Here is an 18,750-nt window from a genome sequence, read left to right on the forward strand (position 1 = left end):
AAAAAAAAAAAAGAATATATATTCTAAAAATTCTTATTTTTTACTGACATTTTTCAGTTTACTCTATTTAGAGCTAATATGGAAATAGACATTTAATATTAAGTTATCATAAAAATGCTGAATAGTATGTTCCAGTCACTTGTGCTATGAATGAAGAAGTTAGACTTCCCTCCTCAAACCCAAAGAAGACTTCAGGTTATGGCTTAAATAATAACAGTTCTGTCTATCACGTACCGCAGAAGAAGAGGGCTTGGTTTGAAGGCACAGGTGTCTTTCAAAGGACTCTGAAAATTCCTTCATTTTGGAATGGGCTCTTCTTTGTGATTCTGTTGGCTCCTGGAGTGATCCATCCACTGAGCATTTTCTATGATACCGTGTGGGAAGATGGCTTCGGGATCCCTGGTCCTCATGAGAATGTCTTCTAGGGTGACAGTCAGATGACGTAATGCTGGGAAATGCAGGAAACTAGGAATACAGATTTTTTTTTAAAATTTACCTCATAAAGGACATGTTAACTAACACAGAGACAGGACACACATAAACTAATAACTAAAGGAATAATATGTTTTAGGAAAATGTTATCTTCTTTGTCAGAGAGCTTCCTCTTGCCAAGAGGCAGCAGAATCAATTGTTAAAATATCATGCAGAGTATCTCCAGACGACCATCATTGCTCGCTGTTCTACCAACAGGACAGTGAAGGCCTCCAAGCCCTGACCAAAATTGCCAGAATAAGTTTCTAAAACCTTTAAAATTTTAGTGACACTACAAATGTTTCAGAAATAATGTAAAGGTGAACATTTATGGAATTTTAAAGAAAAATAATGGAAGAATTATGAAGAACAATTAAATTATATATACGTATATGTATATATATATATTTATATATCACTAAAATCAAAAGCAATGTAAACATAGACAAAAACTTTTTTAAAACCTGCATATTCTCAATGCCTAACTAATAATGAGAACATATACAATTTTATCATGAGGGCTTCCAGACATGGAGGTCACATAATATAACATCAATGCTGGAGTCACAGTTGGTAAATAAACAAAGGTCAGAGGTCAGAGAAGCCAGACTTCCTGGAAGAACTATGATGCTCTTTCCATCATTCTCACACTCCAGTACACTTCAATGTAGGCTTTGTGCTAAGGACACTTATCTACGTGTTGCTAAATTCTGCACACTCTTTAGTCTATCTCTGTCACTGGGTCTTATCCAAGTTAGCTTCCCATGGGGCCTTCAGGAAACATTCCTTCTCCTCCCTTTCATCACTGCACATCTTTAGCGTTCTTTGATCTTTCTGCCACAGCAACATGGACATTTTTGCTCACTAACCCTTCAGCTCATGAGTGTGGGAGGTCACAAGGTTCTAGGTTAAACCCTGCCTTTTCTTTCCCTTTATATTCTATACTATCTCCCTAGGCATGTCCGGTCATCAATTTATAGTTATAATCCTGATTGATATCATTAACCCTGACCTCTCCTCTGAAGTGCCTACTCAATTCCTATAGCATTCCACAGACTCTCAAGACCTAAAGTATCTTCTCATTAATCAACAAGTCATTGTCCTACCATTTTGTCACCTTATCCCACCTTTTAAGAAAAGTAACTTGGGAAGGACCCATCTGATTTGCTTTCCTTTGTTTCTGCTGTTTTTCATCCTCTCTGTGTCTTTAAAACCAATGCCAGCCCATCAGAAAACACGTTACATTATGTAGAATGCAGACATGGAGCACAATGATGGATCCACTATTAATCTCTTCCCTATAGATACATCAATCTGAGTAAAATCATGCACCAGACTGCAGGATCTAACAGAGCCAGGAAAGATTACATTAGTGCCTAGGGTCAGAATGTAAGAGGGAAGGGCACGCTGAAGAAGACAAGAGTTGTCTCTAGCTGTCCTCTCTCAGCTCTAAGCTGTGTGAAGCCTGTAAGTAGGAGAACGAGGAACTAAATCAAGCCAGGTATCAGGGCTACTACAGTGAAAGCCAGTGTCACAGACCCATAGCCTCTGTGCCCTAGACAATGCCCACAGATTAAACCTCTGAAACCACGTTAGGCAGGCAGCCAAGACAGCACCATCACTCCCTTAACGTTGACCAGTAGAGGAAGAAGATTGAACATTGTGGAGCAGGACATAAAAGTTACCTCAAGACTTTGTAGTTCAAGACCAGGGCTTCCCACAGTGATGCCTACACCAAACCCAACCTTATATAGTAATCCTCTATGTATCCCATAGCATCTGATGGAGATCTGTACACAGACAGAGCAGATCTATGTGTCTGCTCACAGACTTCAGATCTTCGTGGCCGTAGGACCCTAAGCTAACCAGCTTAGCATTTACCTGGAAAGCCAAGGGACCCTATCAACAAAACCACCCACAACTTTAGACAGCACAACAGGGAACAAGAGTGTATTTGCCAGTAGCATGAATGCCAAGAAGACAGGATGGCCCTATAACTCAGTGTCAGACTAGTGACCTCCACAATTTGAAACTCTGCAACTGTCCCAGTGCCAGAGAAAGACATGTCACCCAGCCATTACTATCTGTAGCTAGTTACAACAGTCTGAATCCATGTGCCTAGCTCAGCACCTGGCAATATATAGGAGTGTGGCCCTTTATCTTGCATGGGTGCTACACGCTCTCAATAGGCTTTGAGCTCATGCTGAGGCTGTTAGCCAACATATTACTTCTGGTCATCACACAACTGTTTGTCCCAGTTCTTTCAAAAATCCAAACAGCATAACACAGAGAGAAGATTTTCCACTAAAGGAATAAAAGGAAGCACATGCCAAACTGTAGAATGAGAGCCTTAAGTTGGTTCTTCCACAGTCAGAAACTGGGCAGATTCCCACAAGGATTATGGACAAACTCTCTGGATCTACCTCAGGCGAGGATGAGGTCGTGGGAACAGAGCACCTTTTTCCCCATTAAATTATTTGATTATTCACTTTATATCCAAATTGCAGCACCTCACCTTCCTAGTCCCCGCCCCACCATCACACACAGCTTCTTCCCCCATGCCCACTCCCCTTCTCCTCTGAGAAAGGGTTAGTCTGCTCTGAGTACCAACCCACTCTGGTACCTCAAGCCACTGTAGGCTCAAGTCACTGGAGGACTAGGTACATTCTTTCCCATTGAGGAAAGACAGTCCAGTTAGGGGAATAGGACCGACCCACAGGCAAGCAACGGAGTCAAGATAAGATCCTGCTCCAGTTGTTGAGGGACCAGCATGAAGACCAAGCTGCACATCTGCTACATATGTGCATAGCATCTTTTTAAAGTCCTGCTTCATTCCAGTTAAGCAGCATTCCAATTTAGGGTTTGGAACAAACTGAGCCTGGATCTCCCTCTAGTGTTGAAATATAATAAAACACCAACTGAAGGGCTTTAAACAATTCACCAGTGCCATCTAATGATAAAATTGCAGAAGGAACTCTAGGTAGGAAAATAAGCAAGCACAAATAAATACTTAACCCTTCAATGTGCAGACAGCATTGAGCATCAACAGGCACTGCCAGAGATCCATGGTCTTACCTAACGTTCAAAATATGGTACCAGAAACCGATGACATTAGACTACGTAATAACTCTTAGTGGAAACCTCAGAGCAGCTGTTTCAGGATACCCTTGGAACAACTTTGAGGAAACACAGAGAAACGAATAATCTAACAAAGAAATTTCACAGAAACAGGGCAATATTTAAAAATCAAACTAAAGGGCTGGAGAGATGGCTCAGTGGTTAAGAGCACTGACTGCTCTTCCAGAGGGCCTGAGTTCAATTCCCAGCAACCACATGGTGGCTCACAACCATCTCTAATGGGGTCTGATGCCCTCTTTTGGTGTGTCTGAAGACAGCTACAGTATACTCATATTAAATAAATAAATAATTTTTTTAAATCAAACTAAAATCTTTGAGGTGGATGATACACTAAGCAAAACTTAAAACTTGATGACAGGAGCCAAGAGCAGAATAGAGCCAAGGAAAGAAAGAATAAATGAAAACAGGCAACTTGAAAATGCAGAGAAGTTAGGAAGAAGTAACGAGGAGAGTGTGGGATCTTCTGGGCACCATGGAAAAAGAAGATATTTAGCTTGCTGGGGCTTGGTGGTTGGAACCTGTGAGTATCAGAGGGAAAGCTTATCAGTGTTATAAAAGAAAATTCCTCAAACATATCCCCCAAGTCAGATAACTAGGTCAGAAGTCACAGTCAGACTCAACTCAAACACGTGTGCTGTAACTTATAGTCAGTTCCCCCAAGCACACTACAGGAGTTAAAAGTGAATTTTCTCAAAGGTTGGGGATAAAACAGAAGACTCCAAAGTCAGAACAAGTAAAGAAACAAATAACATGCAACGTGTGTGCCTCATACTGTATTTCTTAACAGAAATGTTACATGTCTGGAAAGAGTGGAAGGGGATTTTTATGGTACTAAGGAAAAATCAGACCTGCCAACCAAAAACATTGGGCCTAACACAGCACGTCTTTAGAAGTGACGGAGAGATAGAGATCTTCCTATATGTATAAAACATGGGTAGGTTCCTTAAACAGAGTAAAACAGACACTAATGGGCAAGAAAAAAGCACTAGATGGCATAAAACTTACTGGTAACATTCACAATTCAGGCCAGTGCTCTAATACACTAAACATGGTGTGAAACTCGTGAGCATGTTCCGTAGGAAGACTAAGGGACAAAGAAACTAAAGTAGTAAGCACACCAATAAGCTAATGAGTTCACCAACATGCTAATAATTACACCAATGCGCTAATACGCATACCAATCTGCTAATAGGGAGACAGCATACAGATGTGGAAGGGGGGCCTCACAGGTGAAACTCTGGGGAAACAGAGTGACTATGCAGAAGCCTTGCATTAGAATATATTTCTATATCTGTTTCTTTACAATAATGGAAATTGCTATCTTTCATAATAATTCACTATAACTAACTAATGGTTTTTGTTTTATGAATTGAATTGCTGCTGAAATCTAGAACTGGAAATGAAGTCAAAATCTTCACCTTCTTATGTCACCTTATTGCTCTTCAACAGGTCTGTCATAATTCATCCCCAGTGTCCTTCAATGTCCCCACATTCAGTGGACGGCAGGACATTCACTTGGTTTCATGACACTGAGCAATTGCCTCAATACCCAGATGTGCATTCAGCAGATTCCTCGTCTCAAGTGTCTCTCAAGACCAACCACTTCTTTAGTCCACGTCATCAGTGTAATCCTTCATTAGTGCCTTGTACTGTTCCCTAATGCACACTCCTGGGGGTGCATACCTTGTGTCTGCTTGCACTTCCTTCACTTTCCTTTTCTGAAAACAAACAGGATAGAGTTCCAGCTCTCCTCTCCTGCCCAGGGCCATGCTATGGAGGGAGTCAGTCCTCCCTACAGTGGCCTCATCCACCACCATCCCTCTTCACTTCCCTGAGGGTTGTGAAAATTACTGAGAAAGGCAGAGTGGGATGGCTCACACCTTTAAGCCCAACACTTAGTGGGCACAGGCTTGGGACTTTTTGGGAATTCTAAGCCAGCCAGGGTTACCTAGTGAGACCCTAACTCGAAAATAATAAAATAAAAGAAGAGAATTACTAACATGAAGATGCCCTCTATCATGCCAAGCTGAGATAAAATTCAGCAAGTGAGAGAGATGTGTTCATACTCTACCTGCCTGACCAACTGTCTCAAAAAGCTCCTCAACCAAACATAAAACAAAACAGAACAGAACAGAACAGAACAGAACAGAACAGAACAGAACAGAACAGAACAGAAAGTCCTGTGTAGAAAGGATGCCTTTTCACACTTACACAAATCCATATTTGTGTAAAAGAATTTATACGTCTTCACAGTTGCAGCAACACCAATGAAATGCTTTCCAACAGTGGTACTTCCACCAAGCAGCTAGTGACTTCTCCTTTGGGTCTTCAAGAACAGAGACCTTTGTATATAAGCAGGCCATGTGAATTTCCTCCCTCTTTGATAATAAAGCCTTATTGGTCCTTTTCCTCATTACATATACCTATGGCTTGCCACACTGTGGATTCCAGACTGCAGTTATTTTACTAGTTGCTGACTGTAAAATTTCCTTGTTGTTGCTGTTTGCTTCCCACCCATTCTTTCAACTTTGACCTGAGTAATTATTTTCACTCTCAGAAGAAACAGCAATCCCCCATAAATTTTCAGCCACTATGATTGGGTCAGGTCTCGAGTAGACGCTGTTCTAGAATACTACCTCCATTGCTCCTTTGTGATACTACACAGCTCTAACCAGTGATCTGGCTAAGTGTGCTTATTGTATCTCTTCTCCATTAGACCGTTTGCTCTATCACATCAAGGGCTATGTTGTAGTACCTGGCCCCTTGACTTGTTCATTATGTGAGTTAGATATATACTGAATAGATGGGTGAATAAAAAATTGAGACAGGCACAGAGGGCCAAGGAGTTTGCTGTGAGATTGTGCTTTCTAAGAATGTCAGAAGCCACACCTATAAAGTTTCACTGATATAGATACCTAAACATGAGCTGAACAAGGACAAAAATAGACCTGCCAATGTGGACACAAAGAAAGCCTAAGGGGCATCAACCCTACACAAAGAACTTCAGGCAACTAAAGAATGCTGAGAACAGAAGAGATAGTCTTTTGTAAACAGGAGCACACCAATATTATCCAATGTCAAATGGTTATCCCTAAAAATACAAGTAACATTATAATGACTGAGAAAGTTGGCAAGTTACATATACATATATGCAACTAATGACAAAGAGGCCAAGAATTTGATATAGAATATGAAGTGGTATGTGGGAGGATTTGAAGGAAGGAAAGGGAAACAATAAATGATATAAAATCTCAAAAAATAATAATTTTAAAACAAAAGAAAGTGAAACTCCTAATGGCAAACATGATTGTGTTATTCATAAAGATTGTATAAAATGATCAAAAAATACATAAAATTACAATCATATCTTTTAGGTTTCTTAAAAACACATATTTAAACAATACAACCCTGATCAGAATAGAGGAACCAGCACCTTCTACATAGGCCTGTCAATATGTAGAGCATTTCTTGAAATCTTTGGAATATACAAGTCTACAAACTTGAAATACATGCTCAGATCTAGCCATTGAGCACTATTGTAGTGTGAGATGTATTGCTCAGAGAAGTTCATCTATTGAAACTCCTAGTAACTCAGAAAGTGACTTATTTAACAGTAGGACCTTTATAGAAGCAATTTACTTAATGAGGCCTTTAGAAGATCCTGAAGGGACTCTAGCCTTCTGAGCACAACAAACGTGGCTCTGGCAGGCCTTCCTCTTTCCCTCTGCCTTGGTAAAAAAACATCTGGTTACATTCCTAAAGCTAGTCCCCACAGCCCATTGCCTTATTTGGCCACTTCTTCCTCCTGTGGCCTACTATCAAGGCTCAGCAATCAAAGTATTGAAGTCCAACAAACAAATCCCTACAGTAATTAACATACTCAATCAAAATTAAACAACCAACTCAAGTTAACATGGGCTTTCCCTCTTTTCCTTCATAAACTGCCATTTGCCTATGGGCCATGTCTGTCTCCCCTCTATCCAGAGACAGCCCTTTGCCCACCTCTCCTCCCAACAAATAGCCCTTCCCCCTTTCCCTTGCTACCACACCCCCTTTGCCCTCATCCATAGAGTGGCACTCTTAGGAGGTGTGGCCTTGTTGAAATAGATACCGCCTTGCCACACAGTCTTTTTCTGCTGCCTAAGGATCAAGATGTAGGCCTGTAAAAATATGTCAAGATTTTTCCCAGCCACTTAGTCCCCAGAAATAATGACTGTTTACTAAGAAATGTCTAAGCCATACACTTCAGCTTCTTTTCTGACTCGCTCTTAACTTATTATTCCTTTTATTCTAATCTGAGTTCAGCTACGTGGCTGATTTCCTCTCCTTGTCTTTTTCTGCCTGTCTTCTCAGTAGTTAGGGACAAATCTCTCCTTTTATTTTAACCTGAGTTCAGGTACCTGCTAGTTTATATCTGCCTCCCCAGCATTCCAGAGAGAATCTTGCCTGCCTTTGACTATTTCTCAGAATTCTCTCTATCCCTGCTGGATGTCCTACCTCCTATTGTCTGCCTCAGCTCATTGGCCATAGCTTTTTTATTGACAGGTGATGAAATTCTTTGTACATAGAATTCTCAGCTCTTTCTCCAATACCACACCTACCTTGATTCTGCATGCATCCCACAATGATTATAATGGACTAAACCTCTGAAACTGTAAGCCATCCCCAATTAAATGTTTTCTTTTATAAGAGTTGCTGTGGTCATGGTGTCTTTTCACATCAACGGAAATTAAATAAGACATTCATTTAGGGGAAAACAACAGTTTTAAAGTTGATTAAATCCCTGAGGTAACTTTGTTGATCTGTTTGCTGTGGGTCAGACACAGTACTTGGTGATGTGAAAAAGGAGGAGATCAGATAGGCTCAGCACTCTTCTCTTCTATCAGGATTCGCTGAAGAGACAGGCATTGTACAAACAGGGCATATCATTGTATTCTGGCTGAATGCTATAAATTTTGACATTGCAATATAACATCATCTTCAAAGTTCATGCTCACAATCTCATGATCAAATTACCAAAATAAAAAATTGAAAGAAAAAAAAAGCCTCAGTGTTTTGTCTTGGATGTCATGATTGTTCTCAGCTGCGTTCTCAGGACTGAAAATGCAGGGAAAGAACAAGATATAAATATGACTACACAAAGCAACAATAGGGTCAACTATTTATATTTGCACACTGCTGGGGATATGGATGGGGGAATAAGGAAGACTTCTGTTAATGTGTGATGACTGATTTTCCTGAAAGAGGCTCCATGCAGAACACAGACTGCTCTGTACCTGAGGATAAGCCCCACACTTGGGTAGGAACACTGCTACAAAAGGGAGCTTGCTACTGGGCTAGAGAGTAATTGGTCTAAGGAGGGAAGAAAAACAGGAGTGCAGATATGTAATGGACTTCTAGCAGGGCCATGGTGCAGGTGGGCAATAGCAATGCAACCTAAAGCATCTAAGGTTTGCTCTGTGCTGTGGGGCATTTTCTTCCTTCTCCTTTCATTGTTCAGCGAGGTTTGATGATCTCTATTAATAGTTAAGTATTTATTTGGTACCTGGTGCTGTATTGAGTAGTTATGTCCACCAGTCGTTGTAACATGTATGTACCTTTGTACCTTTGTGAGGAACATACATTACCACCAGTCCCATTTATGGTAATTTAAACAAAAAGATATTAAAGCTCTTGTACAGAGCCATGCTGCCAGTGGAAGCAGAAGGCACCACGAAGAGCACCTTCCAAACCCATCACCTTCTTCCCTGCATAGCAGCTCCCCCATCGTAGAATCCCATAAAGTAGAGCAAAAGCATTATGGTAAAAGTTTCACTATAGCCCTTCACTCCCTTGAATTAGAGTGCTTACCTATTAAAACTGAATATGAATATAATGTAAAGTATGAGAAGCCATTCACTGCCAATCATGGAAATAGGGCAGTAAGTTTTCTCTCTAGCTTTTTGAGATAAGCCTTTGGGCTCCAGTTCCAATCTCCCCTTTTAGTGAACAACGACAGGAGAACCTCTACAGAAGTGAGCACGTAACCACGCTAGGATCATCATGAACAAAGATTAAAATTTAGAGAATTTACTACTTTAATTTGAAAATATGTCAAAAGAATATAAAATAGGGAAATGTGTCTGAAGAAATAAAAAGAGAACAAGCTGGGTGTGGATGGGTAGAAACTTGTCTGTTCCCATCAGATGACTACACCAAGCCTGTCATACATGGTGTCTACCCTGGAGCATGAAGGAGCTTCAGATTCTACAGAAATCAGGGCACTCGGTCTGTTCTGCAAGTGATGTTTCTTACAGTGCAAAGCACCCTTGCACAGCCTTGGATGATACAGAACAAGGTTACAAGAACTGTAGTAAGCAGTAAAGGTGAGTGGACAATGGAATCCACTAAGCTATTAGAAATACAGTCACACAATGAACAGAATAAAAGGTCTGCTGCTGTTTTGCATCCCCGTGATGATGGAAAGAAAAGGCAGAATGTTTAATAACAGGCTTCATCTTACCTCTTTCTTTTCCCACCTAAGATAATTGGCTAAAGCCAGATTTCTGCAAGTCGTTACATGAACCACAGACTGAATCCAAACACGTGGCTGTCTTTTCTGAGAAGGTCTGACCTTCACCCCTGAATATACATAATTTTACCACCACTTTATACTTCTATTAGACTAAAAGTTTCAAAAGCATGACCACGCATGCCTATTTTTATTTCACAATCTCCATATTTGGCACAATTCCTGGGGCAAAGTATGTGCTCAATGAATATGTTGAATGAATGAATGCTCTATTACTGTGTCCTTAAATCATAAGATATATTAGTAAAGGTGTATTACAAAGAACCTTCAAAACAGGCAAGAAGAAGGGATCTCTTCCTATTCACTTACTAATACTGACTCTAGATTATTTAGATTTAGAGAAGGAAGAGGCTTCAACTAGAGCAGTGGAAAAGAAGAGAAAGAGATGAGAAGAAGAGAATTGCATTTCCTTGTTAATCATTTCCATTGAAATAAAACTGGAAACTGTTAGTGTCCAGAACTTGACAGTAAGGCCCTATTGCTGAAGGCACCACACACTTGAGGCATAGGACATGGAGATATCAAGCTTGAATTCACCCAGAAGCTATATCCCTACCCGCTGTTTTCACATTGCTGATGTTTTCACAGTACTGAAGAAGAAACCCAATCATTAATTTTACCCAAGTGTGGACCCTGTAAGCTGCCGTTGCACTAGACATGCCCATTGGTGCAGTAGTAGGGTAAATGTCAGAGTTTAACCAGTTACTTTCTGATTTAAGAGCCACTCAAAACTATGAAATTATACCTGACACTATTACTGGGACAGGAAGCTATTGCTAGTTTGACCATAGACCCTAGGAGAGAACCTACTACCTACTACTACTAACTCCTGTCTGTATATCCATGTGTTAATGAGTCTCTCAACCTTCACCAGAGAAGCTTCTCATTTCAGTAGATGATAATCAACACAGAGACACACAACCAGCCATGGTGTAAAGAATAATTCACTTTAGAATGCCCAGCCCTAAATGGAAAATATACACCACAGCTCCCCCTCCACAAGCTCAGGAGTCATTGTGAAAGAGGAGATAGAAATAAAATATGAGCTTGAGGGGGGCTGGAGAGATGACTCAGTGGTGAAGAGCACTGACTGCTCTTCCAGAGGTCCTGAGTTCACTTCCCAGCAACTATCTGTAATGGGATCTGATGTCCTGCTCTGGTAACATCAACATTGTACTTATATAAATAAATTTAGTCACAGGAGGAAAACTTCACATATGAACACAATGGTTAATGAAAGTTCAAGCTAAACCAAGCCCTAGCAAAAAGAGGAGAGGGAGTTAGGCATAACTTTCCACCCCTACTCAAGTAGCTATTGGCAATTCTTAGCTGCTAGAGAAGGAAAGGTTATTCTCTCTGAAAGTATACCCTCTGACAGGCTGACCAAGCTACAGTGCAAGGTCACACATCCAGAACATCTAAGCAGCATAAACTGCATCGTTGTCTTGATGGGAGGGTGAGAGAATGAAGAGACACAAAGTTGAATAGAAAAGGAAATTTGGGCAGATCTGGAAGGAGGAATGGGAAGAAAAGCAAAATATGATAAAAAAAAAAAACACTGTGTGAAATTCTCCAAGAACTAATTTTAAAAGAAAACAACATTGATCAAAAATAATAAAACTCTTAGCCCATTTAGATAATAAAACATAGATTTGACTCCCAAACATACACATTATTTACTTAAATGGGAGAATCCGAGTACTTGTTTTCTATGACCATGATCTTGTCAACTGTGTCCTTTAGACCATAGCCATGTCACCTGTGTCCTCTAGGACTATGGCCATATCAACTGTGTCTTCTAGACCATGGCCATGTCACCTGTGTCCTCTAGAACCATGGCTGTGTGAACTGTGTCCTCTAGAATCATGGCCATGTCAACTGTGTCCTCTAGGACCATGGCCATGTCAACTGTGTCCTCTAGAATCATGGCTTTGTCAACTATGTCCTCTAGAATCATGGACATGCCAACTGTGTCCTCTAGGACCATGGCCATGTCAACTGTGTCCTCTAGAATCATGGCTTTGTCACCTGTGTTCTATGATTTATGTTCTGTTCCTGCATCCTCTTTCCTATCACTCACATTTTAAATTTTATTCCACACTTTGTCTCTTAAAGTAAATATAAGCATGGTAATATTTTAGTTATGAAATGGTTTACTTGGAGACTAGACATGTTCAGTTAAGAAAATGGTTAAATTAGAGATGAGCAGAAAATACACTATATATATCATTGAGAAACACTATTTACAATAGATCTGTGGTTCTCCAACAGTTCAAGTGAAGAAAAATATTGCAAGCTCAACATGAATTTTCTAAACAGAGTAGATTATGTATGTGTTTAAAAAGCATAAATAAACTGTAGTTTATTCAGGAAACTATATTTTGTAATGCAGGTTGCTTTCTTTATTGTCACATTCCCTGTGACACTAGGAAGCCATTGCAATGACCAGTAAATCACAAATTCTCTCTTATTATCTTTGCTTGGCTCCCATATTTGCAAGCTTCAAACTAATTGTATTCCCAATTCACAGATTCTGAAAATCTCATTAGATCTGGAACATTTCATTGTGTTGAAAATAAATCAGAGCACATGGTGCAGGCTTATTTCTTTAAAGAGAGGAAAATGGAAAGATGGAACTGGGTCTCACTGAGATTATCCCCTCCAACTTCATTCTTCACCTAAGGCAATGGAAGTGAGAAAGTGTCCACTCATGTGCCAAGGAGCTAGCTTATTTTGAAGCATTTGTGGCTCAGACACAAGGTATTGGTCGATGACAGTAAAAGTAATCTCTCACACACCCTACCATCACTGTGATTCTGAGACCCTGGAACTGGCCTTAAATAGGTTTACTCACAAGTTTAATTGGTTCTGGGGTTTGCAAAGAAGGGGTTTGGGTAAGCTAGACTCTACTAGTTTAGGACTCCAAGTGACTATTAAAAAAGAACTATCATCATTATTTCTCTGTACATGGGAAGGAGATAACATGTGTGGAGCCTTCCAGCACTGCAGCTGAAGACAGGACTGTGTTGGCCATCTACAGAAGAGTCCTTACCTGGCCCAGGCTGCCCACCCCTTCCTAGGTGCGTCCCTCTGGCATTGTGCTCCCTGCCTCTCTGCAATTGGAAAGGACTGAGGACTCTTCCCTCTCTAATCATTAAAAATAATGACAACCAAAAGGTGATTTTTCTATGTGGAATCACCAGTTTCTTAAAGGCCATCATATACATGAGCTAATTTTACTATTTCGAAGAGACAACTGGAAGTCACATATTGACCCATAACACCTCCACAGAAAAACTACAAATTCCTCTCCTTTGACCAAAACGCCATTACTCAGTGGGATGCTTTCTGACTCATCGGGGACTGTGAACTACATAGTTCAAGATATCTTAGGTTACTGAAAATGAAGAAGCCCTTACTTAAAACATTAAAAACAATAAGTCTTAAAGGGCAGCTCAAATAGGTAAGTTTTTTTTATAAGAATGAATAAAGGTTTGGAAATATTAATTTAAGTCAAAGAACCCCTCAAATATTCTCTAAGAGACCCCCTTGTCCATGCTACTCCCACTTCCCTTGACTTAATGGTAACTCACTGGGCAGGGTAGCGAAGCCTTCCTGTAGCTTGCTTCTTGTAGTCGTTGGTGGTCCCGGAGTCCTCGCTCATCTTTGTCTCTCCAGCTGTGACCCCAAAAGCTGCTCATCCACTTGGCAAAAGACACATCATCGTTATCATCATCATCATCTTCTCTGTGCTCCATGGAAATGTGATTCTAAATATTAAAGGCCTGCCCCTAAAACTCAAGAAATACAACCCAAGATTTGAGGAAGCCCACCAAGAACACTAAATGAAACTGGTATTTGAAACGGTTTCTGATAATGGCATCCTTAAAAAAGAAAAATTTACCAAACAACCACTTCATCATCAGGCAGCCTGGAGCACTGTCTATTTATAAACTGTGCAGCCCACACTCCCCTCCCCCTTGTCTCTTTAAATTGAGAGGCTTTTTAATCCTCCTGTTTCCAGGGCTGTGCCTTCGCAGCCTAAGGGTAGGCAGCACAGTCCACTGCCTGGTTTTCCCTGAGCCTCTCTGCCAAAGGCATGCGGTGGCATCTCCAGCTGTCAATGGTGATGAAGCATGACCCTCACAATATGCTTGTCAGCTCCAGACTGGCTCTGAAATAAGGCCACATCCAAGAGACAGACAACTGCATTTCTCAAGGTGGTGAGCTATTGGCATGCCAGATCTAAAGCTAGAGATGCTTCTCTAATAAATAAAAATGATATAGGAAAAAAAATCTATCTCCAGGTCAAGTTAGATACCTTTTTTTTTATTTAAGTATTATCTGTACATACCTGTGAGTGACATACATACAAATATACAAATCTTAGGTGTACAATGTCTGTACACCTAATTTATGTCTGTACAATTTAATGCATTTTATGTCTGTATACCCCTATGCTACCAGCCACTGTAATTGCTTAATCACTGAACATTTTCCAGAAGCTAAGAAAGCTCCTTTTAACTCCTTCCCATCCATATTTTTGAAAAGGTCACTACATCTACCTTCTACAAATTTATAATCCCAGAGAGTTCCTATTCTTTCTAAAGTAAACAAAAAAAATGTTACATTTACAGAACTCTTACTTTTTAATATATATGACGACAAATAATTTACAAATGTGATTTTCATTAAAACAATTCTATAATTGAGAGCCTTACATCATACTTTGTGGATGATGAAATTGAGATTCAAATTGACCATCAATCCAAATTCAAATTACCGATAAGCACTGTGGCCAAGTTTAAACCATGAACCTTTTTATCATCCTGTTGATATTCTAAGAGATTTGAGGAAATATTAGCTTCAAAGAAAGGGATCCTAATTAGTTATCTGATGAAAATCTTTCCTGAAGCTGGAAAAAAGGTAGGCTTGAAAGCTATGCCAATATTCCTAGAGCTTTGTTTGTAAAATGTGACTTGGGAGTGGACCTTTCTTTGATTCTTCCTAAGGTAAATGTTATATAGCTCTTACCTGAAAATAAAATGTTGCCTGCCACCCAAGAAGATGAAGGAGGCTCATAAGTCTGAGGAAGTAAACAAAACTTAAAAGCCTCAGGAAGGCCATGAAACTTACAAGCCTCAGGAAGAACATGAAACTTACAAGGTCCAGGAAGCCCCTCAAAGTTACAAGATTTTCAAACTCCTTGTAGACAGGGTGATAACTCAGTAAATTACAGTTACTAGACAAAGCAGCCTCTGGCTGGAAAGCTGCCTGTAAACTAGGCAAGGAACTCATGGATGAAGCCATGGATGAGTTGTGCTCCATGCTGGGCTTTTCAGTGGTCTATTGACAGCTGTCCTTGAATCACTCATGCTTCTATTAAGAACACCTCACTTAAGCTCTTGTAAGTAACTATGATAAACTCACTGTTTCCTTAAGCCAATACTTGCTATCATCATTTCATTGGACTTACATCAATGCCTTGAGTTGACTAGATGTTTACATTTCTTCAGGTAAAGTTAAGACAGAAAAACTAGTACCCAAACGGAGCATAATTGAACCAAAGATGAGTTGAGAAGAATGGTTGCATGGCCCCCTATAGTGTATTCTGAGACATTCATGTGAGAATATAACATCTGTGATTTCCTTTCCTTATGTACAGGAAACTGTACTGCCTAGTTTTATGACAACTTGACACAAGCTAAAGTCATCAGGGAGCAAGGATGTTCAGTTGAGAAAATGCTTCCACAAAATCAGGCTGTAGGCAAGACTGTAGTACATTTTCTTATTCTTTTCCTTCCTTTCCTGTTTTTAAAAAAAACTATTTGTTTGCTTATTTATTTATTTGTTTATTTATTTACTTAATGTAGGAGTGATCTGTCTGCAGGCATACCCACATTCCAGAAGAGGGCATCAGATACCCTTTTCGATGGTTGTGAGCCACCATGTGCTTCTTGAAATTTGAACTGAAGACTTCTAGAAGAGCAGACAGTGCTCTTAAACACTGAGCCTTTTTATCATTCCTGTAGGGCATTTTTCCGGGATTAGTGATTAGTGGTTGATGAGGGAGGGCCTAGCTCATTGTAGGTGGTGTCATCCCTGAGCTTGTGGTCCTAGGTTCTATAAGAAAGCAGGCTAACCTAGCCATGAGGTGCAAGTCACTAAGCAGCAAAGCCCTATGTCCTCTGCATCAGCTCCTGACTCCAGTTCCTTTCCTGTGTGAGTTCTTATCCTCACTGTTTTTGATGATGGGTTGTTATATGAAACTGAGCAAAATAAACCATTTTTTCCCAAGTTTCTTTTGGTCATGATATTTCATCACAGCAATAGAGAGCTTAACTAAGACAGATGATGTCTCTTTTCCCTATGGTGGCAGCTGAATGCTTCCTGCAATGAGTAGAACATGCAACCAAAACCAAGTCATCTGAGAATGAAGCACCCTTGAGCCCATAGGGAGTGGCACTATTGGGAGGTGTGGCCTTGTTGGAGTTAAGTGTGGCCTTGATGGAGTAAGTGGTAACTGGGAGTGGGCTTTGAGGTCTCAGATGTTCAAGCCACACCCAGTGTGACAGTCTTTTCCTGCTGCCTGTGGATCAAAATGTAGAACTCTCAGCTCCTCCAGCAGCATGGGTACCTGCACACTATGCCTCCTGCCAAAAAGTCATCCAGTGGCTTACAGTTGAGGAGGGTTTACCTGAAAGGAGGGCTGGTAATGAGGGGCATGGGGATGAGAGATGAACTCAAGACAAGGTTCTGATCAAGGCTCAAAGTTTAATATTCGGCACAGCGTGTATAAAGGGAAAAACCATAAAGCCCATGCCCAAAACAGTAATGCAGGGTAGCAACAGCCCAGCGGTCGAGCTGATAGGTTTCCATTTCTTGCCAACTTATTAATTCTAGTACATCAAAGCTCAAAGCTGCAGCCAAGGCAGGTGTCTCTGTTCAGGCAGATAAAGCCTACAGTTCAGACATTCAAGATCTGCTTAGCCAAGGTCTGTTCAACCTGACAAATGCTCAAGGTCTGCTTGGCCTGTACAGGCTGGGGAGGTCACATTGCTATGACAAAAATGTCCTAAATCTCTAAACTGTAAGACAGATTCAATAAAATGTTTTCCTTTCTAAGAGTTGTCATGGTCATGGTATCTCTTCACAGCAATAAAATCCTAAGACATCTGTCTTTCTCTATATGGTATGGAGTCACATGCCGTCTTGATAAACAGTGTCTGCAATGCAAGTACAAAAATGCCCCCAAACTGTTGATAGACTACAGAATATATTGCAATCTTTAAGTACCAAGGTTAGTACGATATAATAGGAAAGCTGTGATGCCAATTGTGTGGCCTTTGTTGTAAATGATAAGAATTGCTACTGAGCCCCAGATGCCTTTTCAGAGTGAGCTTTTATATATAATGAAGGAACAGGGTAAAGACACGTGGATGCCATCCATTGTATTAGACTCTGACCTGACAGGAACAATGAAGGGAAAAGGAGACATTTAAATGGATGTTTTGTAGCTGGTTCATGTTGCTGGAATTTCCAACCTTAATTAGCCCATATAAAAAACACACAATCCATATCTAATTATAAGCTCTATGTCTAGATTGGGCAGATCTAGCACTACACTTATTCCCTAGCTATAAGACCCCTTGCTACTTGAGGTTTCTCCTGACCACAGGGCTCCAGTCTATAGTGGCTTCTCCTCCTCTTTTTCTATCCCCTCTCTTCCTATGCTGTCCTCCTCTTCCCTCTCTACCTCCAATCCCACTTCCTCTCTCCACTGCTGAAAAACAGGCTCTCGACTTTTATTGACTAGTCAAGATGGGGAGAAGGTTCCCATGACATCACCTGAGTACTTGACAGACTGCTTGTCTGGGTCAACCCCTCTTGAGGAAGTAGTGTTAACATCAGAATACAAACAGCATCAGGCCAACCCACTACAGGATCTTTTTATGCAATGGAAAGGGAATGTAAATTAGATCTATGACAAATTAGTCCTTTCTAGCTTAAAAACTTGGAATCTGTGAGAAGAACTGAACAATAGGGGGTAAGGGAGAATAGAAGATAACCCTTAGGTCTGATTTTTACAAAAATGGAAGGAAAAATCTGTGATTTATCGTGTAGATAAGGGCTTTTTTTAGTTAGCTGCTATTTTCCTGATAGACAATAGAAAGCGACTTGGGGAGGGAGGAAAGGGTTTACTTCATCTTACAACTCTCAGGCCATCCTCTATCACTGAGGTTCTGAAAAGTGTTAAAGCCTATCCAACAGTTCAGAGAAGACATGGATAGTCAAATAATGCAGATGACCTCGGAGCATATGGTACACGTTTTTTCCCTTCAAGAAGGTTCGCTTGGGGTAAAGATTATTTGTTCAAGATCGGGGTACATTGCCCAGCAAAGGATGTGGTACTGGCCCAGAGACTGTTAGTGCCTCGGAATTCAAGACCTTCAGGGAAAATCCACCAAACAGAACTTTTCTCAATTTAAAAGGTAAGAAACAAAGCTATTTTATTTATAGCAACATTGTGGCAAACCGCCTCCTTTTCCAATCTGAGAGCTATACTGCAA

General features: G+C 40.4%; 1 protein-coding gene across 1 annotated transcript in view; it reads right to left on the reverse strand.

Annotated features, from left to right (window-relative positions):
* Lnp1 (leukemia NUP98 fusion partner 1) overlaps positions 1-14,087 on the reverse strand; it is a 17,262-nt gene extending 3,175 nt beyond the window's left edge. The window contains exons 1-2 of the mRNA XM_021184383.2: positions 13,774-14,087; positions 235-465 (exon numbers count right to left, since the gene is read on the reverse strand). Of these exons, the coding sequence (XP_021040042.1) occupies positions 235-465; positions 13,774-13,938 (396 nt within the window). The 5' untranslated portion in view covers positions 13,939-14,087. The remainder of the gene's footprint in view (positions 1-234; positions 466-13,773) is intronic.
* Between the last annotated feature and the right edge of the window lie 4,663 nt (positions 14,088-18,750).

Source organism: Mus caroli, chromosome 16, assembly GCF_900094665.2.
Source record: "Mus caroli chromosome 16, CAROLI_EIJ_v1.1, whole genome shotgun sequence".
NCBI classification, from domain to species: Eukaryota; Metazoa; Chordata; class Mammalia; order Rodentia; family Muridae; genus Mus; species Mus caroli.